Consider the following 22,915-nt stretch of genomic DNA (forward strand, 5'->3'; position numbering starts at 1 on the left):
AAGGTGTGACCCTATGAACAGGGCTCCCCTGGTTCTCACAGGTCAGGACAAGGTGTGACCCTATGAACAGGGCTCCCCTGGTTCTCACAGGTCAGCTGAAGGCCACTTGTGGACAGGACCTCAGCTCAGACACATAGGGTGTGGTTTGCGTGGACAGTGCAGTCCCGCTTTCCCAGCCTGTGGTCCTGCATCCGTCCCCCACTCCCGCACACTCACCCATCAGTCCGTGGTCCCACTCCCCCTTCCCCCCACACACTCACCCATCAGCCCACTGAGGAAGACACCATAGAGGGACAGGCCGGTGGTGGCGGCATTCCACACAGTGCCGATGACGGCGTAGAGCAGGATGGTGCCCAGGTTCCCAAAGAAAAGGCGGTTGGGCATGAAGTAGCCAGCATCCAGCACAATGGGCGGCAGCAGGTAGAAGAAGAAGAGGGTGGGTGTGAGCGTGAAGGAGGCAGAGTGGTCGGCTGCCCAGACAATGCCGCCCAGCACCAGGCCCAGCACAATGAGCAGCGCGCTCTCGGGGACCACACTGGTGACCTTGTGTGACAGGTGGAACACTGTGGGGAGAGGGGCTGAGTGTGAGCAGGACTCTCCCCCACCGCCTGCTGGGACGGCCCGCCACGCCCTGCCCTGCCCGAGCCCCCGCACGCAGCCGGACACACTCGCCAGCAGTGTGGCTGACACCGGTGTCCAGTCTTCACATCTGGGACCCCTTCCCCTACCCCGAGTTGTTTCACTCATGGGGCTCTGTGAACACACAGGTGCAGGGACTAGGGGAAACAGAGGCCAGGTGGGACCCTGCCTCGGAGGGGAAGGCCACATGTTCTGGGTGGTCTGCGTCTGCTGGTCATCGGCTGCCCCTGAGTCCTCCCCGTGGGAGAGGCAGGGCCTTGTGGGGGCTGCATCTGGGCTGACCATTGTGGGGGATGGAGAGCTGGGTGGGAATGTGCTGACTCACAGTGATGGGGAGGAGGAGGGAGACAGGGCCGTTCCAGGGGCCAGGATGCTGTCCGAAAAACCAACGGCCTCCTCCAAGGGCTCTCCACCCTGGGATTCCACCACTGGCCTGACCGTTCCCCACACGTGGCTGAGCTGGCCCTGACCCCAGAGCGGGAACCCCCACGCCATCCAATCAGAGGCACCTCGCCTGGGGAACGCGGCAGATCTCAGCCTAACTCATTCCCAAGTCACCTGGAGCCACCCTTGGAGGGCCGCACAGGGCCGCCTCCCACCAGCTGCTCTGCCTGACTCCTGGGGGCCCAAAGCCAGGGTCTCCACCGTCTCCCAACAAGAAGTGACCCCTCACTCCCCAAATTCTCCCTTCCAGCGTGGCCAGCAGGGCCCCAGGGCCCCCAGGCGACACCCCATCTCCTCGGCGCCCCCGGTCAGCCATCAGCCCACTAGGACGTGAGAGATGCACCTTGACCCTCCCGCCAGGTGAGCGGAGCTTGGAGGCTTGCCAGGGCCAGCTTCTCTTTTGTTCTATGTTAAGGCTCAGAGAAAGAGGAGATAAGAGCGCCTGTGTTAAGCCTGATTTCAAAATCGTTGGAATGTGGACAAAAGAGGCTGACTTCTTTGGTTCAGGCAATCCAGGGGATTAATTATCTGCTTCACTCACTGAGTTGTTCTTCTTACTGTAAGGCTTTGAAATTCAAAAGAGTTATCTCCTGAGATGGCCTTAGCTTGTCTAGTGCTGGGCGGGTTCTTTCTGGAGCCATTAGGAGGGGAGGACATCAAGCGCCCGGCAGAGACGCGCGGACAACAGAGGGGCGGCGTTCAGTGAAGGGCACGTTGTGTGAGGGCCACCATCACCGCCAAGCAGGCCCTGCCCCACCTCAGAATTTGCACATGAGGCCGGCCTGCTTCCCGTCACCCGTCTCAGAGTTTGGCGGGTTCTTACCCCACGCCACTGCCTAACCAGGTCAGCTCCACCCGCTCTGGGCTGTGTCCTCGCCGGTAATGATGGGTTCCGGCACAGGCTTCGGGCAGCTCAGGGAAGAGCTCCCCACAGGCCCAGGGGAAGGCTGTTGTCATCGTTGTTGCTAGTACTTTCCTGTGGAAAGCCCCACACAGGCATTGAAGTTTGCACAGCAGGAAACCTGGTACCTTCCCAGGGTTTGTCTTTTTGGGGCACAGCCGGACCATGCCTGCCCGATCCCCAGGGCAGCCGCAGGGTGGAGGTCTGCCTGTACCCTCTATTCATTGAAATGTGGGTGCCCCTCCATCACATGATCAGGATGACGCCACAGGGCAGTCCTGAGACGGATCATCTGGGCACCTGCTGGGGGTCTCTCCACCTCCTCCACCCGCTGGGAAGGGGCCTGAGGCGAGGGTGTTGTCGCACAGGTGGGGCGCTGCTCTCAGCTCCCGCTCCCCCCACACCAACCCAGCCCCTCGTCCCCACGCCCAGGAGGGTCTGAGGGAGTGGGCCAGCCCTCATGGGGGAGCAGGACCCTCCTGGTACAAAGCCCATGGGGTATCAGAGGTGCCTGTCCCACCCCTGTGTCCGAGCCCATCGAGCCCTCCCTGCACACCCCTGGAGGGGCCCCAGACCTCAGCAGTGCAGAGCTCTCGCGGGAGCGGGGTGGGCCCCGAGAGAATGAGCGTTGAGGCCCTGTGTCAGCAAGGACATGGCGGCAGGGGGTGCCCGTACAGAGCACAGGCCCTGAAGCGGCTGCCCCATCACTGCCCCATCCCCACCCTGTTCCTGCCCCCCTCGTGCTGCCACCAAGCCATGATCTTTCTTACTGCCCTGGGCTTGGGCGTTGAGGTGACCTGTGGCCATTTTTTTTTAACTGGTGTGAATCTCAGTCCATTGTGGCTGGCCGAGTAGAGGCGGAGGAGAAGGCTGTGATTGGGGGCTCAAGGGGACCAAGCCCCACATTATCAGAGGGGCTGGCAGCCAGGGAGAGGCACTGCCCCTGCTGAGCATCCCAATTATGTTCATTTGCACTGCAGGTGATTAAGGGTGGAGAGGCACCTACGCTGTTCCAGGGCTCACGGCCCCCCACCCCAGCCCGGGTTGCACTTTTGCATTCTGAACAAGGCTCCACTTTTCCCTCTAGAATTTCCACAGGTCAGAAGGGGCCTGGGCAGGGACTCTGCTCCCCTTTCTGGGGGTCTCCTGGGGACCTGGTATATGAGCCACTCCTGCACGGCCTGGGAAGCCTGGGAAGCCCCTGGAGGGGGCACCATAACGTTGCCTCATGGGTGACGATTACCAAATGCTCTGGGCCCCAGTGACTAATGCATCACAGGGGTGTGGCGCCCAGGGGCAGGGCTCTCTCTGGAGAACACGGAGGGCAGGTTCCCTGGAGCCCTCAACCTCGATGGTCTGGCTATGCTTGTAGGTGTTAGGCCTCATTGTAGCATGCTGGCAGGGAAACATCCAGAGGGTTCAAAGGCTCGTGTTCCCCCGGGGTGACTTCCCCAAGCTCGGAAGAGGCGATGGTGTGGGTAAGGAAGGGCAAGTGCCCCATGCGGTCCAGGTCCCAGCTCTCAGCACTCCCTGGCGCACCTGGTGGGACCACTGCAGCTTCAAAAAATCCCTTTCCCCTGTCAGCTCCATGTCCTTGGCCCCATGACCGTCAGGGGAGCTGCAGTATCTCCAAGCTTCGGGAAAAGATTTGTAAGGAATATCTTTTCTCCCTTCAGGGGGAGAACGTTTCCTCTGCACTTGCGCACTGCACCAGATGGATCACGTGGGGCATGATGGGAGAATCCTGGCAGGCCCCGGACAGCTGAACCAGGGGCATGATGGGAGAATTCCCTTGGGCCCCAGATAGCTGTACCAGGTGCATGATGGGAGAATCCAGGCAGCTCCCAGATGGCTGCTCCCAGGTCATGATGGGAGAATCCCTGTGGGCCCCACATAGCTGTACCAGGTGCATGATGAGAGAATCCAGGCAGCTCCCAGGCGGCTGCTCCAAGGGCATGATGGGAGAATCCTGGTGAGACCCAGATCCCACTGCCAGACACTTAGATCTAGCTAGTCCTGGCTGGGCCACCAGGGAGCTGTGTTTTCACATCCTCTCGGTGCTCGGTAGGCTCCGACACCTGCCCTCTGGGCCGTCATGTGAAGGACCAGGGACGTGCCCCCCTCCCCCTGTCAGGAAACTTCCAGTTCATTTGTCATTTTCTTTCCTTCCCTATGGCTATAAAAGTCAGGCTTGGTACCAAGGAGTTATGTCTAGAAAGATCCGCCCACTGAATGTCCTTTCTCCTTGGAATGGAGGGGTGTTTTACCCACTCTTGCCCCACAAGAATCCCCAGTGGATTCCCAGCTCAGCCATGCCCTTCCGTGGCTGTGGAGTCCATGTGCAGGTCCAGCAGCCGCTGTTCCACACGGGGTGCAGTAACCACCACTTCAGATCTGGCGAGGTCCTGTTGGGACTGCATTTTTGACCCCCTTCTCACTCATTTCTGTCCCTGTTTCAGGGTCACACGCCTGGGAATGAACTGGGGGAAGGTGCTTTTCCAATAAAGCTTATGGAACGGCGTGGGAGGCTGGTGAGCCTTCGGTGCCCATGAGTCTACGGGTAAAATTCCAGTGACCGAAAGAGACAATATGTTCCCACAGGATGCGCACGGCTGGTCGGTAGATGCCTGGGCCAGCCTTGGGTCGGACAAGGGAGAGCTCAGAAAGTCCCCTTGGCTTGGGTGGCAGTGAGGGTGACGGCCCCTTGGAGCTGGCTTCGGGACGATCTGCTCAGGTAGTCTTTCATCCACAACCTCTTCCAAAGTCAGAAGGTGAGGCCTCTAGCTGCGGATCAGATCGTTGTGAATTCACCCTGGGCGCTGCGGGGCTTGGTTGTGTGCCAGCGGGGCAGGGAGGGTGCAAGGAAACCAGAGTTATCTTCAACCACAACAACGAAACTTTGCACTTTAGGAACTCAAAGTACTCTTAGATGCTATGGGCCTAATCCTGGCCACATTCCTGTATGGCAGCTGGTTACTATAAAATCTTATTAATTTGGAAAACAGGTGGACAGGAAATGGCCTGACTTCAGACCAAACGCTCTTGCTCAGAAGTAAGCCCCTGAAAATCCACATAAAAAATAATTTGAGCTTTTGACCTGGCGATAAAAAAAGAAAGATATGCTGATGGGCAGTCAGTTTATTTCCAACCTTCTGCCATCGTAAACAATGTTGAAAAGAATACCCCTGAACACACATCGTTTGCTGTCCACATATGTAAGAACATCGGAAGGGTGGGTTGGGGACATGGGTCGAGAGGCATGTACGGTTCCAATTTTGAGGGATGACTGCACTCTCCCGAGTTGGGAGTACCTGGCACACCCCACCCACGAAGGGCTCCCCTGTCCCCATCTCGTCTCCAACATAGCTCACATTCAGAAGGTGAAAAACTGCTTCCTGTGTAGATTTAAGTCAATATTCTCTTCTTCTGAGTTAGGTCCGAGCACTCTTTCGCAGTTGAGACATTTCTTTTCCTTTTCTGTGAACCATTTATTCGTGGCATTTGCGCGTTCCTTCGCCAGCTCGCAGCCCTCTTCTTTGATCTGTGGTTCTTCATGGACTGGGAAGCCAGAGCTTTGTGTTGGTGGCTGCGGGGTATTTTCCCTTTGTCTTCTCACTCTGCTTGTGTTGTTTTACTCTATGCAGACATGTTGTATTTTAATAGTCAAACTCGTCAGTCTCTTATTTTGGGGTCAGGCTCTGTGTTATGCTTTAAGAAGCCACTCTTACTGCTACATTTTCTACTAAAATGTTTATGGTTTACGCTTGCTTTTCAAAATAAAAAGGCACTCGGTTTAATTTTACTCAAATGTAACAAAGACATAAAAATAGACGTGAAATTGAGGACTCAACTTCAGAGAGAAAGTCTCCCCCAGTGATGGCTGTCCCCAGGACTCCCTCTGAACTAGACAGAGGCAGAGAACCACGCCCACAGGCCCCCTGATGCACCCAGGAGGCTCAGCTTCTGCACCCACAGCCGCCATCTGACTCTAGGTCAGTGACGCTGCTATTTTGATTTTGTCAGGATTCGTAGCCTTCGTGCTCTGTCCAGCAATGCCATTCTCGCCAGCTGCAAGAATTCAGTGCTCACCACTGCCCTTTAACCATAGCCTCTCTTCCTGAGTTGTAAACTCTTGATTCTCCCCTGGACTGGCTGGCTTGCATTTTCTCTTAATTCCCCAATTTCTTTTGTGTTTGGCGATGTCTGAGAGAAGTTTGGCTGGGTCAGGGTCTTGGGTCACACACGCCTTTCCCTGGGACGCTGCTGGAGCCTTGTCCGTCATTGGGGCTTTGAGTGGTGCTGTGCGGAAAGGTTAGGCCAGCCTAGCTTTGTTTTTTTCATCCATGTAGGTAACTCGTTTGTTTTTCTGTCTGGTTGCTGGAAGTAATTTTTTCATCCTTGAAAACATCCTCATAATGAAGCAATATCTTAATGTTCATTTCTTGATCTGTCCCCTGTAGTGGGGGGGGTGGGGCACCCTTTCAACCTGCAGCTTTGGCTCTTCCTCCACATCAAGAAAACGTTCCTGAAACTGCTCTGTGTCCCCCTCACAGCATCCGAGCTGGCTGACCCCGCTCCGCTCTGCTTTCTTCTGTGCTCACCACCTCTGACCTGCCGTAAGATTCACGCACACGCTGTCGGCATCTGTGCCTGGTCAGAACGGACCCTCTTGAGACGGCACCTTCTCGCACTGTGTCCAGTTGACTGAAGCGCCTAGGACGGTGCCCAGCACATAGGAAAAGCCGATCGACACTAGTGAGTGAGTAAATCAATGAGCATTTTCAGTCTCGCTTGCTGGATCCTCTGCTTTAGGGATGGCAGTGACCTTACACTGGACGTCACTATGCTGTCTGCTGTCTGATGATTTCCTGTCTTTATATTTTGCCCTCTGCGTTCACTGGGGAAATCTCAAACCTTTTTGTCCTGCTGACAGTTTGACTCTAAGCTGTCTGTGTTCTGTTCCTGCTGTTTCTAATTTATTCCTCAGAACTAACAATGTTGTCTTAGTTCTTACACTGTTTTCTTAGTGTGAAAATCCCCTTTAGTCCCTTTCCACTTTTTTTTCTCATTTTTGAGCTCTTATTTCATTGAATTTCTCTAGATGGATAATTCTTCTATGATGCAAAGCACATGTGGGGATTTTTCGTCTGTTTTTTGGGGTTACATTTTATTCTAGGTTAGGTTCCTCCACTTTATTTTTGCTTCTTTGTTTCTCTCCTTCTGTCTTATTTTCTGTTTCCCTCCCTCCCTCCTTCCTTCTTTTCTGTTTTCTACAGTACCGCTCACAGTTTCTGTTATGGATTGAATTGTGTCCCACAAAAATGTGTGTCAACTTGGTCAATTTGGCTGGGCCATGATTCCCGATATTGTGTGATTGTTCCCCATTTTGTCATCTGATGTGATTTTCCTATGTGTTGTAAATCCTACCTCTATAATGTTAATGAGGTGGGATTAGAGGCAGTTATGCTAATGAGGCAGGACTCAACCTATAAGATTAGGTTGTGTCTTGAGTCAATCTCTTTTGAGACACAAATGAGAGAAGCGAGCAGAGAGACAAGGGGACCTCATACCACCAAAAAAGTAGTGCCAGAAGTAAAGTGCATCCTTTGGACCTCGGGTCCCTGCGCTGAGAAGCTCCTAGACCGGGGAAGATTGATGACAAAGACCTTCCTCCAGAGCTGACAGAGAGAGAAAGCCTTCCCCTGGAGCTGGTGCCCTGAATTCGGACTTCTAGCCTCCTAGACTGTGAGAGAATAAATTCCTCTTTGTTAAAGCCGTCCACTTGTGGTATTTTTGTTATAGCAGCACTAGATAATTAAGACAGTTGCCAAGATATTTATTTTTATCAGGCTCATTCCTAACATCCGTTCTTCAGTGGTCTGTGACCCCTGACGTGTGCAGAGGGGAGACCCCTGCCAGAGGACCCAGATTCTGCACTCTCACCTGGCATCAGGCTAGCAGTTTGATTCCCAGCCAGGGGTGCCCTTTCCTGGGGGCCCTGTTCACCCCTCAGCCCAGCCCAGGCCTCCTACCCACAAAGGCACCACGGTGATACCTTCTTCAAGTGTGGAGGCTGCTGATGACACCTGGCCTTGCTGATTACTTGTTTGTCTTCACTGATTTGAAAATTACACTGGCATTAAGGGGAGGGAGACAGTCTGCGATCGGCCTCATTATGCCATCTTCACCCAGAGATGGCTGTTCCTGTTGGTCGATGAGTCTCTTCTCAGAGGACGCCCCAGCTTGGACCTGCTCTGACCGGCTAGAGGTTTTTCCTGTCTACTCAGAGCCACCTTGCATGCCGCAATCTGCATAGCAGTGAGCTAATTGAACTGGGGGCTCCATTGCTTTTAAGTGGCAATGGTTCAGCAGTTAGGTGCGTAATGGGCAGTTTAGGAGTCACCAAGCCAAGCTCCTGCCAGGTGCCCCGTGGAGTCCTGCTCCCAGGGACTATGTGGTGCGCTCTGGCTGGAGCTGGTCTCAGCATGAGGGTCTGGCCCGGGGCAGGGATCTCCCTCCTCTAAAGCCCAGGGTAATGTCCCAAACCAGTGAGGACCAACAAGTAATCAACATCTGCTGTGCACGCAATTGCTGAACCACTAGCACGTTGCCAATTAAGAGCGATGGAGTCGTTTAATTAGCTCATTACGATGCAGATTGCAGCATGGAAGGGGGTCATGGGCAGATGGAAAAGTCACTAGCAGGTCAGACCAGGCCCCAGCTAGCTGGGGTGTCCTCTGGGAAGGTAACACCCACCTCTGTCAGAATGAGACTGATCGCAGCTCCACTCCAAGACTGGCCCAAGCACCCACTGGTCTGACCAGAGGTGGGATAGGTGGGCACCAGGCATGGGGCCACAGCCAGTCGGACCCAAACGCTGAGCTGAGCAATCACAGGCAAGCCACTTACGTCCTCCATGTTCTGCACATTTTAAGATGGGGATAATAATACCCATGGCACGGGCAGTGTGAAAATTAAATGGGAAGATGCAAGTGGAAATGCACTGCATAAGAACTGTCACAGCCTGGAACCTCCATCCGCCTGGTGTCCTTCCCTCCCTGGGCCTCCTCCATCACCCCAGACACAGTCAGTTCCTGTGGGGGCACGGACACGCCTGTGGCTGCTCCTGCAAGAAGAGAGGATGGGGGCCTGCCGCCGGTCACCACTGCTGCCCCCTGGTCGTGATGACCGGGTTTAACCACTCCTCCCGGGGTAGCTTCTGTTTTCTGAAGACAGGACGGAGAGGAGGAAGCCGGCAACTGGAGCAGGAAGCTGTGAGAAGCACGTGTTTGCAGGAGGCTCGCGGGCTGCCTGCCTCCCATGCCCTCCACCCAAGCCTGTTCCTCAGCCTGTCCCCACTGTGCCCTACCCGTTTCGTAGGGAAACTCAATAGTGCATGTCTGGGCCATGTAGAAAAACTCCGATTTCCCTCCCAGCATGTCTTCTCTTTACTCCAGAGAGACAGGGACCTGGGAAGAATCCAGTCTGAGCAAACACTCAGCAGCTTCCTCAGGACACAGCCCTGCGGCTTTCTGTCCGAGCCTTGTCCCCAAGTCCATGGAGGAAGACAAAGGGGCAATGTCCTATGGCCAAGTGTGACCAGAAACGAGGGCACCAAAACACAGCCGTGACCCCAGGAGGAGCTGTGTGGTGCAGCCCTTCCATTAGGATGCCCCAAGCCCACCAGGTGCGCTGGGGAGAGGCCCGCCCATCTGGTTGAGAGTCAGGAAACGTCCAGGGTTGCAGGCAGAACGGTGGCTCCTACATGGCTGTACACATGGCTGCATTCGAAGTGCAGGAATGATCCAGAATCTACCAAGTACACTGCGTTGAAATTGGGCTCTACTGGCAGATCCAAAAAAAAGAAAACCCAGTTGTTGACAAGTCAACCCCTACTTATGGCAACCCACGTGTGTCACAGTGGCTGATCTTTCAGAAGTAGATGGCCAGGCCTTTTTCCGAGATGCCTTTGGGTGGACTTGTTTCAATTAGCGGCCGAGCATGTTAATCATTTGCACCACCCAGGGACTCCAGCTGACAGACAGCTGGGGCCAAAACTCAAACGGGCCTTTGCAGAAAGAAATTGGCTTTCCCGAAACATCTTAAAAACCGCACTGGCAGCAACTTACTGGTGTGGGTGTGAACTCAGCAAAGATGCAAGCTGCTCATTGGTGCGAAGTGATGGACGCCGCAGAGGACTGGTGAAGACACAGGTGGTAAGGGCAGAGGGGCGTGTGGGGCTCTCTCGAGCACAGGCCACCAGGGGGTTGCGTGAGCAGTGGTGCCGGAGGCCTCTGCTATGGCCACCTGCCTCTGAACTCAGGACCTTAGCAAAGGGACATCCACACCAACGAGTAACTTATTGCCGAGTCCTGGAGAGTTACAGCTAATTAAGCTCAAAATGGTGCAGCTGCATTATGGTAACGAGAGGGTAACAAACGCTTTTAGTTCTAATTACAAACCTTTCTAACTGATGTTAAAGGTCTTGGCGTTGCCAGCTAACCAGTGGATTCTGGGGGAGGTACCAGAAAGAATCTGTGCTCCGGGGCTGCTTTGGACAAGGTGGGTTCCTCAGGCGCTCACAGAGAACACTGCCAAGTCACACCCCCCGACACAAACACTGTGGGAGCCCCCAGGTCGGTCACCCCCAGTTCACCGTCACCCCCACTGACCCCCCGGTAACGTGCCAACTCAGCTGAGTCCGCAAAGTGAAGCAGCACAGTAAATCCTCTGGTTTTACTTTAACACACACAAACCCTGGTCAATTAAACTCTGTCAAACGAAAACAACTGACCTGGACAGAAAAAAACCTTTCGAGAGGGACCCTTATTCTTTTGTAGGATGGTCAGGTCAGGGTTGAACTTGAAATATCGCACACACACACACAGATACACACACTCACACACAGGTACACAGAAACACACACACAGACACACTCTTACACACAGGCAAAATACACACACAGGTACGCAGACATAAGCACTCACACACAGGTACACACACTCACACATAAAGACACACACATGCAGACACACAAGCACACACACACACTCACACACGTATGCAAACACACGGTATACACATACACGCACACAAGGCCACCGAGGACTAACTCATCTGGGACTCTCTACCATCGACCACGGGGGTCTCCCCACAGTATTTTTCCAGGACAGCTGCTGGTTTGGGCTTATCACCCCACATGTGCTAGTAAAGCAGAGCTCACCGGCCCACAGAGAACGGCCCTACTACCCTGACCTCGATAGCGCTGCGCCTTCCAGCCGAGCTGACTACACCATGCAAGGAACCACGGTAAATGTGTCAGTGCCAAGCCCAGGGAAGAAAGTAAAGATATTTATAGCGTCTACCTCTCAGCCCTTTGCAAATGTTATCTAACTGACCTCCACACCTTCCTGCCTGCAAGGGATGTTCCACAAGACTGCATGGAAGGCAGAGAAGTTAACTGGACGTAGCACGGAGTGGGCTCAGACTTCTCCTCTGGGAAGGTGGTGTGGGGACCTACTGCCCTGAGCAAGGTCAAAGGGGGCTGGGCTGGTCAGGAGGTGGCTGCTTCCTGCATGAGGCACGGAGGGAAGTGTTTTTATAGCATCGAGAATAACTCACCCTTTAGGATTGGTCCTTCTGCCCACAGATCTTGAAATATTTTAAACAATCTTATTTTACAAAACTCAAGCAAACATTATTTCAATCTCAACATTATAAGTGAAAATTAATGGCTTTCTAAGGAAGCATCAGATTCTTCTGCTTGAATCATCGTGAGCAACACAAGTGAGGATGGAGTGAAGACTCAGCCTCCTTCAGGCCACTGGTCAGACATTTCGGGTGTCCAGCCAGACAGACGGACCCCACATCCCTTAGTCACTAATGACTGACTAGAAATAAGCCCAGGAAGTCCTCTAAGTCTCTGTAAAGATGGCCTCCTGACTTCGAAGCACTGATGTCCCTCACATGACCACGATTCTTTGGAAAAGACAATGTATCCTCATTGGCCATTAAAGCTACGGAAGATACTACTTTGAATTATTATCCTCATTATCATTTACCTCTATCTGTTACATTGTCTTCCCTGACTAAATATTTTTGTAGAATTTTTTATTCGAATAGGATTGGTTACAGCATTTATGAATGTCAAGTTAATTACCTGGTAAGAAAACAACAACAAAAATCAGTATCTCCAGAGAAAAATAACAGAATACAGAGTCTCTACAATGTATCATTCATAATGTCTTGGGTACAATCCAAACTGATTAGATACATTAAGAAACAGGCAAACGGGACCTACAATCAATCAATTGGATATCTCAAGATGGCTCATATGTTGGAATTAGCAGGCAAGGATTCTAAAATCGTTATTATAACTATGCTCAAGGATGTAAGCAAAATATGTTTGTAATGAATTAACAAATGGGACTGTCAGCAATAGAATACAACGGAGGCCAGCAAACTTTCTCTTTAAGGGCCAGATGGTAAATATTTCAGACTTTGTGTTGCATACAGTGTGTGTCGCAACTACTGAGCTCTGCCATGGTAGCACAAAAGCAGTCACAAAGATTTGTTAAGAAATGGCCCTGGCTGTGTTCCGATAAAACTTTATTTACAAAAATAGGTGGCCTGTCCATGGGTCATAGTTTGCTGAAATGGAAATGGAAATTCTAGCACTGAAGAACAGGATGGAATATTGGAAATAAAAAATGGAGGGATCTGATAGCATATAAAGATGACACAAGAGATAACGAACTTGAAGATAGACTTATAGAAACCATCCAGTATGAAGAACAAACGAACAAAAAACAATGAAAAGTAGTGAACAAAGCCTCAGTGACCTGTGGGACAATATCTAAAGGTCCAATACACATGTAATTGGAGTCGCAGAAGGAGAGGAAGAATAGGTAGAAAAAAATTGAAGAAATATGGCCCTAAATATACTCCTTTTGGTGAAAAACATAAATTTTCGATTAAGAAGTTCTGCAAGCCTAAGCAGGATATATACAAAGAACATCACACCCCCTAGACACATCACAGTCAAACCACTGAAAATCAAAAATAAAGAGGAAATCTTGAAGTATGTGTAACTTCTATTAGTCACAAATAAAGATCTTTCTTTTTGCTCTCTTCCATCAAATGGTTAAGAAAGGAAAAACCGGTCTATTGGGGAATCCTGTCTGTGGACTCTCAAACACGTATTAATTTTTTGGTTAGGGTGAGGCTGACGGTTCTAGGAAGAGGACTCCCGCCCTAAGGATAATCCCAAAGATCTTGATTCAACTCTGTCCCCATCCTGGTCGCCTGTTTTCTCCAGGATCCTACCTCCAACTTCTGCCAACTCCCTCCACATTTCCTACTTTCAACTTCTCCGTTTTCTCTTCCCTTTGTAAAATCGGGATAATTTCGAAGTAGACGTTACGAAAGTATTTTAATGAACCACCAAATTTTAGTATTCCTTGTGCTTTCCTTTTGGTTTATCAGCTGTTATGCGGGAGCGAAGGTAGTTACACGACGATGCAGCAGTTACGTGAGGATGCACTCAGTTACGTGACACCTCGCCCGGTTACAAGAGGACGCATGCGGTTACGTGAGGACGCAGCAGTTACGTAAGGACGCAGCAGTTACGTGAGGACACGCGGTTACGTGAGAGTGCATACGGTTCCACCACCGGAGGCCCATAGAGGCTGTTCTGGCGCGAGCTGCGGGAAGGGCTGCAGAAGGCCCGGCTCTGCGCTGCCCTTGACGCTACAAAACAGGGAGGCTGCAGCTTAGCGGCCCGGGAGGCTGGACGAGCCAGGAGGGGCGTTCTTCTCGAAAAGCTTTACGTTTCAAGAACACAGAGTTAATGGCGTCACAGGAAGCATCCGGGGACGGGAAACTCTAGCCGGGACTCTGGCCTTGGCTGGTCGGCCATGAGGAGGTTGACCGTGATGGTCACATTAACTGGAGACACTACTGACGCAAAGACACAGGGGTCCTTCACCTTGGGGCGCGGCTGGGGCGCTGGGGGTATCCTCTAAAACTGCAAACAGATACCTTCGGGCGTGTGAGGTGAGATCTCGCCCGCCTCCACCCCGGCACGGAACAATCCCGGCGAGGCCGTTCTCTCTGAGAACGCTTTTCGTGCAGATGAACGCTGGGCTGTGTCATTGCAGCTGCTTCTGGGGTCAGCTGGGCCCCCGGGGGTGGGGGACAGGGCAGGGCGCTTCGGCTTCCAGCGCCCATCCCAACCGGCGCTGAGGTCGCCTCGAGTGGCCCGCAGTGGCCCGGCCGTGGCATCCCTCACTCTGCGGGCCTCTCCGCTCCTGGGGGGCTGCCCAGGGCCGCGAGGGCGGCGGGCAGGGGGAGAGAAGAGCTGAGCGTTCGCAGCCGGCGCTATCTGAGATCACAAGTCTGCGCTCTGCACACCAGGGCTTTCCGTCGTGACCCATCCTGCCTCCCACCAGCGAGCTGCCTAATCTCCTTAGACTGTGTCCCCATCTAGAGTGCAGACGATAATCTCGACCTTTCTGGACGCTCGCAAAGATGAACATCAGATTCCTGCGGAGAAGGTGGGTAAGCACTTCTTCCCCAAACCGGATAAAAACAAAAGGGAAGAGGATGCTTTAAAATAATTTAAAAAAAAAAATTTTTTTTTCACCTCAGTCAGCAGGAGTGATCTAAAAATATTCACACACACACACACACACACACAGACACACACACACACACACGCCCCGCCCAGGCTCAGGTTTCCACGGCTCTTTAGTGCTGCCCCTCACATCCGAGGGCCTGGGATCTGGCACTGGGGCGTCTCAGGCATAAAAACCAGTGATCGACTCATCCCCAAATACACACAAAGCCAATCAGAACCAGAGACGCTGTGGGGGCAGCAAGCTTCCAATGTCACCCTCAACACCCACGCCGAAAGAGGAGGACGGCGCATCCTTGAAGGGAAGGGGCACTTGGAGCTGAAACGTCTTTGGGAAGTTAGAAACGTGAGAGCAGAAACAAAACATTCCACAGAAGGGTGGGTGACAAAGCTGAGGACCGTTCCCAGAAGACAGAGGAAAAGACGAAGAAGTGAAGCAGAGGAGAGAAAACGCATGCAAAGCAGAGGCACACACAGGGTGGTCAGATCCCAGGACTTTCAAAAAGAAAGCAGAGGAAACTGGGGGAGGACACCAAGACCAACGCATGAGCATGTCCCCAAACTGCAGGCAGGTGCTTCCAGGTTACATGGGCCACAGGAGCTTAGGACAGCATGAAATAAGACCTATGGCCAAGTACATCATTATGAAAAGAGGTGATCCCACAGGGGGAGGGGCGGGAGAGATGGAGAGAGACAGAGACAGACAGGAGATGACAGATGGGAGGAGGAGGGGCAAGGAGGAGTCCTGTGCTGAGACCCAGGAACAAGGCAGGCCTCTGCTGTCTGAAGCCCACGCTGAGGAAGCTAGACCAGTGCCTGCAACTCTGAAGGGAGCGCGCTTGGTCCACACTCCTCCTCATCCTGAGTACAGACCACATCTGAGGCTATCAGGCCACAGCACAGGCTGGAGCATACTGCCTACTGCCCTGCACATGGCGGGCGGCCCCATCACGAGGTCCCAGATGAAGTGGGAAAAGCCACGGGAGGACAGCTGCACCACAAGGAGGGGTGAGAGGGGACGTGGGTGCCAGGAACAAGGCATCGCCAGGGGAGAGAGGGTGATGGGAGAGCCAGGCTGAGCTTCGTCCCAGGCACAGGGAACTGGTCAGCAGGCCCCAGAGGGACTTTTAGAAGGAAGCAAGAGCACCTGGGAGCCTGATCACATCATGGGGCAAGGCTGCTGCTGGAGAGACGAGCACCTGGAGAACATGCCAACAAAAGGCCCAGCAATAGCTAACTGCAGGCAAAACAAAAAGTTGTGCAGGAAACGGAAGTGTTCACATGCTACCATGTGGCTTGGCTGGGAAGATGATTCATGCAGTCCTCGCAGAGGGCAGTGAAACGCCAGAATCTACATGGCGAGAACAGGGGCTGGAGAGCAGCAGGTGTGTGAGGGAGCGGGTGCTGTTACGGATTGACCTGTGTTCCCAAAAGACATGTGGAAGTCCTAACCCCTGTACCTGTGAATGTGAGCCTGTTTGGATATAGGGCCTCTGAAGATGTCATCAGTTCACATGAGGTCAGTCTGGAGTAGGGTGAGTCCTAGTTCTGTATAATGAGTGTCCTTAGAGGAGAAAAGACCAACAGAGAAAGAATGGCCAAGTGATGCTGCAGGTGAAAGCCAAGGAGCATTTGGGGCCAGCAGAAGCTGGGAGAGAGGCATGGAACATTCCCTCAGCCTTAGAATCAACATGACTGATACCCCAGTTTGGACTCCTGGCCTCCCAAACTGTCAATACATTTTTGTTCTTATCAGCCCCCCAGTTTATGGCATCTGTTGCTACGGCCCTAGGAGACCAGTACAGTTGGTGCTCAGACTTTGACCCCACACGGGTGTGACGCACAAGTACCCCACATGGAGAGGTGAGGAGGTGCAGTGTCAGCATTAGAGATTGGGAGGCAGGTGATGCTCACCTGAGTGTTGCCATGGTCACCTCTGGATGTGGGGACTAGGGGGATGTGGAGAGGGGTTCCTGTCTGTCAAGTCCACCGGAGACTGTTTGGGTCCTCATTTGATAAAGCTAACAGTAAAGGAAACGGATGGCATCAGCTAATGTGTGAGAAGCATTCTGGTGGGTGTTTACCCAAGGCCCTCTGAGGGCACAGTGGTGGGACCCACAGGGCTGGGCAGACACAGCCCAGGAAAGGCCACAGTCACAGGCCCCAACCCCATCATCTGTGCATTGACAACATCAGCAACCTGGTCAGATCCAGCAAGGCGGCAAGGCAAGAGAAGCCAACACAAGGACTTGGAAGGGCGCAGGGTTGGGGGTGGGTGGGGGGAGTGCCTACAGCACACACAGCTCCCGTGGGCACTCCTGTGCTCCAAGTCCTCTGTGGCTCCTACTGTCCCATCCACTTAGCTGCCCCAAGTGCTCTGTTCCCTAGCATCTGCTGCCCTACCAGGTCTTCCTGCATCTCCTCCTGCCAGAACACCCCCCCTCTCTGCTGACACCCTGCCCCTACCCCTTGTAACTTTACAACTCTTCCCAGTCTTGTGATGAGGGAGGGGTCAGATACTCTCCCACCCATGTGTAAGACCCTGACCACGATATCCTAAAATACCCTAAGTAGGTCAGCAAAACCATGAGCCAAGGGGACCACTGAGACCCCATGGCCTTTCTGCATGGGGGACAGGAGGGTCATTGTTCAGAGATGACATGATCATCTGTGTAGAGAATAAAAAAAAACTGACCAAAATACTGAAGCCAAAAAGCGATTATAGCAAGGTCACAGGATATAAGGTTAATACTCAAAAGTCAATTACTTTCCTCTACACTAGCACGAACAATTGGAATTTGAAACTTTGAAATCGACACCATTTACATTGGCACCAAAAAAAAAAATTAGGCATAAATGTACAGGATCTACATGAGGAAAACAATAAAACTCTGATGAAAGAAGTAAAAAAATCTAAATAAATGGAGAGAGATTCCATCTTTATGGATAGGAAGACTCAATATTGTTAAGATGTCCGTTTTTCTCACATTGATCTATAAATTCAATAAAATCCCAATCAAAATCTCCATAAGTTATTTTGTGGATACTGACAAACTGACCCTAAAGTTTGTACAGAAAAGAAAAAGACCCAGAGTAGCCAACACAATAATGAACAAAGTCAGAGGACTGACTCTATCCGATTTTAAGAGTTACTATAAACTCAACAACAAAAAGACAATCCAATTAAAAAATGGGCAAATGACGTGACCAGACACTTCACCAAAGAGGACAGTCAAGTGGCCGACAGACACATGAAAAGATGCCAGTGATTGCTGACCTTTCAGTTCTCAGCTGAGCACTTTAACCACTGTGCCGGCAGCGTTCCTTCATTAGCCATTAGAAAAATGCAAATCAAAACTACAATGCAATACCATCTCATCCTTGCAAAAATGGCACTGATTAAAAAACAAAACAAAACCGAAAAAAAATGCTGGTGATGCTGTGCGGAGACTGGAACCCTCATCCACTGCTGGTGGGAGTGTAAAATGGTACAACCACTATGGAAAACAGTATGGCACATCCTCAAAAAGCTGTAAATAGAAATATCTTATGATCTAGCAAGCCCACTCCTAGCTATATACCCTAGAAATCTAATAGCAGTGACACAAATAGACGTATACACACCAACGTTCATTGCAGCGTTATTTACATCAGCAAAAATACGGAAAAAACCTAAGTGCATGAATGGGTAAACAAATGTGGTGCATACACACAACGGAATACTATGCAACCATAAAAATAATGATGAGTCCTCGAAACACAGATGAATCTGGAGGACATTATGCTGAGTGAGATAAGTCAATCACAAAAGGACTAACATTGTATGATCACACTTTTATGAGAAGACAAGAATAGATACAGACAAGAATAGAATAGAGACCAGCGCCTACTGATGGTTACCAGGGATTGAGCGGGGAGAGGGGAAGCACTGTCGAGATAGTAGACCCTTGTTATTTTTGGTGATGGGAAAGGTAGCATCGAATGTGGTTGAAGTTCACATAGATTGACCAAGATAAATGATGTTACTAAGGAGTGCACAAAGAAAAAGGATGTTTTTGGTAGAGGTTATGACATGAATTTTCAACAACACCAACAGTAAGCAAAAAATGTGTGCGTGGTTACATAAATATGTACATAGACACATAAGTATATGAGCATAAATAAGTGGGTAAGTATGTGTACACAGATAGAAGTATCTATAGGCATATGTACATACAGATATGTGTGTGCATGCATGTATATCTATATATGTAATTAACTACATAGGGGACACAGCTACGGACAGGGGCAGATTACCCAGTAAGCAAGGTAAGCACGGGTTTACTTGTGCTCACTTGCTAATCTGTAGTGACCAATTTCACATGGTCACATTCACACTAGTCCTGTAGGACTAATAGCTTACATGAACCATGGCCTCATTTACCCTGAGACCAGAAGAACTAGATGGTGCCTGGCTACCACTACTGACCATTCTGATCAGGGCCATAATAGATGGACCCTGATAGAATGGGAGAAAAATGTAGAACAAAACTAAAATTCTTAAAAAGTCCAGATTTACTGGACCAGTAGAGACTAGAGAATCCCTGGAGACTATGGCCCTGAGATAAGCTTTAAACTGTAAACTGAAATTATGCCTTGAGGTCACCTTTTTAGCAAACTATCAGACTGGCTCATAAAATAAAGAATACCACCTTCTTTATATTGGAGACCAAATGGTCAAAAATTACTCTAAAGCAAAGATGAGAAGGGACAGGGGCAGGGAAGCTCGAGTCCTGGAAATGGTACAGCCAGAACGGAATCAAAGAGAACGATGACACGCCGTGAAGCACATGACCGATAGCACTGAATAACTGGTGTAGACCTTGTTAAATAGGAACCTGAGGTGCTGTGTAAGCTTTCACCCTAAACACAATAAAACATTAATTCTAAAAAAATGAATGGACTATATCTACTAAGAACTCTATGAAGGAACCTTAAAAATTACAGTTGAGAGAAGGCAGAAACCAATGAACATATAGATACACTATGGTTCCACTTACATAGAATTTAAAAAAATAAACAAAAATAACCATACTGATTAAAATATATATGGCTAAAGTTAAAATATCAAAGGAAATAATTGCCACAAAAGTCAAGATGATTCTCCAGGGTTAGGGTGGGGACGGGGTTATGATTGGGAAGAGCATGGTGTGTGGGGGAGGGGACTTTTGCAGTTCTGATGATGTTTTATTACTTGACCAAGGTGTGTTTACATGGATTTTCTCTTTTCAGTATTATGTCAGATGCACATTTATTTTTATGTACTTTCTGTACTTTATTTTATAATAAAAAGGACTAAAAAACTAAGATTAAAAAAAATACTATAAAGCCACAGTGATCAAGACAGTGAGTATTGGTGAAAGAACAGACAGATAGATCAATGGAACAGAATAGAGCACCCAGGAATCGCCTCATACAAATACAGTCTACTAACCTTTGACCCAGGGATAAAGGTGATTCAGTGGGGCAAGGTAGTCTTTTCAACAAATGGTGCTGGAGCAACTGGACATTCATATGTAAAAAAATTAATCCAGACATTAACCTTACACCTTTCACAAAGCTAACTCAAAATAGATCTTTGACCTAAATGTAAAATGCAAAACTATAAAACTTCTGGAAGATAATAGCATAAAATCTAGGTGACCTTGTGTTGGCAATGAGTTTTTAGAAGCAACACCAAAAGCACAGTCCATGAGAGAAAAAATTGATAAATTGGAATTCATTAAAATTAAAAACTTCTGCTCTGCGAAAGACACTATTAAGAAAATGAAAAGACAAGCCACAGACTGGCAAAAATATTTGCAAAACATGTATCCGATAAAGGATTTGTATCCAAAATATACAAAGAACTCTTAGAACTCAACAATAAGAAAACAAACAACCCAATTTAAAAAATAGGCAAAAGATCTAGACACTTCGCCAAAGAAGATGGACAGATGGCAAATAAGCATAAGAAAAGATCCTCAACATTAGGATACTGAAAATTAAAGGAACAAGAAGACACCACTGGGCTCTTATGAAATGGCTAAACTCCAAAACACGGACAACACAGAGCTGGTGAGGCTGTGGAAGAACCCTCGTTCCTGCTGGTGGGGCTGCAAGATGCCACAGGCACGTCGGAGACAGGCTGGCAGTCTCTCACAAAGCTGAGCACAGGCTGTGCCGTAGGAGCCAGCGTTCGCACTCCTGGGTAATCACTCACAGGAGCTGCAAAGTGACATCCACTAAAAAACCTGCGCGTGAACGTTCACAGCAGCTTTATTCGTCGCCCCAAACCGGAGGCGACCAAGATGTCCTTCAGGAGGTGAACAGATAAACACACTGTGGTACACCCATACAATGGAACATTATTCAGCAATAAAAAGAGATGAGCTCTCAAGCCACAAGGAGACATGGAGGCACCTTAAACGCATACAGCTAAGCGAAGAAGCCGGTCTGAAAAGGCTACGTGCGGTGTGATCCCTGCCGTACAGCACTCTGGAGAAGGCAGAACTATAGAGACAGGGAGAGATCAGTGGTTGCCAGCGGGGCAGGGCAGGGGAGGGATGGACAGGTGGAGCACAGGGCATCTTTAGGGCGGTGACACTACTCTGCATGACACCATCATGGTGGGCACGTGACATTACGCATCTGTCAAAACCCACAGGACTGTCCAACACAAAGAGCGAACCCCGATGTAAACTATGGACTTTAGCTAATCATTATCTATCAATATTTGGCTCATCCGTTGTAACAAATGTACCCCAGGAATGAAAACTGTTGGTAATAAGGGAAGCAGTGTACACCAAAGAGAGTGGGCAGGACCCTGAAACACGCCTGCTCTCCACCTAGAAAGAGAACCAGCTGCAAACAGGCAGAGCAAGCCTCTGTGACACCAGCCGGCAAACTATGACTTATGATGGCACCGTGCTGGCACTGCTGTGAGAGTTTGCCAAAGTGAAATAATCAGGCTCCAGTTTTCTGTGGGAAGTAACAGGGGGCTTCACCTGCAGTAACACCAGAGAGAGGCATGACGGTGGGGGTGGAGGGAGATGCCTGCAGATTGCCTCCAGCAGCGAAGGGTTTAACTGGCCAGACAGTGGGGTTCGGGAAAGCCTGAGCACCTGGAAGGTGAGGGTGTGTGTCTGTGAGAAGGCAGTCCTTCCACCAGCCCTGCAGCGTGGTCTCATTCCTCCCCTTAGGGCTAGTATCTTAGGGCTTCTGGAACAAGCCATCGCACACCCCTGCCCCCCAAGCCTAATGGTCTGTTTAGATGTCAGCAGAGTGAAAGTGATACAATTCTGGGTTAGGTGCCAAGATGTCTAACCACCGCCTCCTTGGGTGGTCAGGCGGGAAAATTCTCCGTGTAAAGGGTCACACGCGCTGGGGGTATACAATGACTAGGGGTGGGATTATTCTCTGACTCCTCAGCTATGGTGCGAGTGGGTCACTCGTAGCATTAAGCTTATAGCCCACCTGAGTGAACCAACCTGGCCAGGGGGAGGGAGATAGGCAGAAAGTAGTCCTCCCTTTGTAAAGTCTCTCACCCATGGCAGAAAGTGGGGTGCACATGGAAGAGTCGTCATCTTGGCCCAGACAGCTCTCTCAAGTTGGGGGGCACTCAAAAATGCACCCATATTTGTTCTGGTGTGCTGTCTGCTTCTTATTGTAAGTAACAAAAGCTACTTTCCATGTGCTAGAGCTTCCAGAGTGCCCGGTGTGTTCAGACTCTGATCAGAAGGACGTGCTATCCGTGGATCAATCAATATTGGTAATTGGTGCCCGATTTCTAATCAGAAATTGGGGCAAAACTCTGAGGGTCTCTGCGTCCCAACCTGGAGCCTTTGTACCCAAGGCTGCTGGTGCACACGGCCAGTGGGCCAGGGGAGCCAGAGGTGAGAGGGAGTGTGTGTGCAAGGGGTATGTGCATGTGTGTGTGCACATGTGAGTACATGTGTGTGCACACCTGGATGTGTGCACATGTGTATGTGTTCATGTGCGTGCATGTGAGTGTGAATAGATGTGAATGTGTGCATGCGTGAGTGTGGGATGTGAGTATATGTGTATGTGTGTGCTACTCTGCACACATGTGAATGTGTGCATGTGTGAGTGTGCATGTGTGCACGTGTCTGTGCGTGCATGTGTATAGGTGTGTGCACTGTGCATTCAGGGGCACGTGTGCATGCACGTGCCTGCACACACATAGTGTTAGTGTGTGTCCTGTATTGCACGTGAATGTGCGCGAGCAGAGGGAAACACCATCTCAGGAAGCCAGCAGA

At 50.5% G+C, this 22,915-nt stretch overlaps 1 protein-coding gene across 1 annotated transcript in view; it reads right to left on the reverse strand.

Moving 5' to 3' along the window:
* The window catches only part of SLC9A3 (solute carrier family 9 member A3), a 57,626-nt gene that overhangs the window by 16,878 nt on the left and 17,833 nt on the right, over positions 1-22,915 (reverse strand). Inside the window, exon 5 of the mRNA XM_012556636.1 lies at positions 261-563. Coding sequence (XP_012412090.1) covers positions 261-563 — 303 coding nt within the window. The remainder of the gene's footprint in view (positions 1-260; positions 564-22,915) is intronic.

Source organism: Trichechus manatus, unplaced genomic scaffold (assembly GCF_000243295.1).
Source record: "Trichechus manatus latirostris isolate Lorelei unplaced genomic scaffold, TriManLat1.0 scaffold00072, whole genome shotgun sequence".
Classification (NCBI taxonomy): Eukaryota; Metazoa; Chordata; class Mammalia; order Sirenia; family Trichechidae; genus Trichechus; species Trichechus manatus.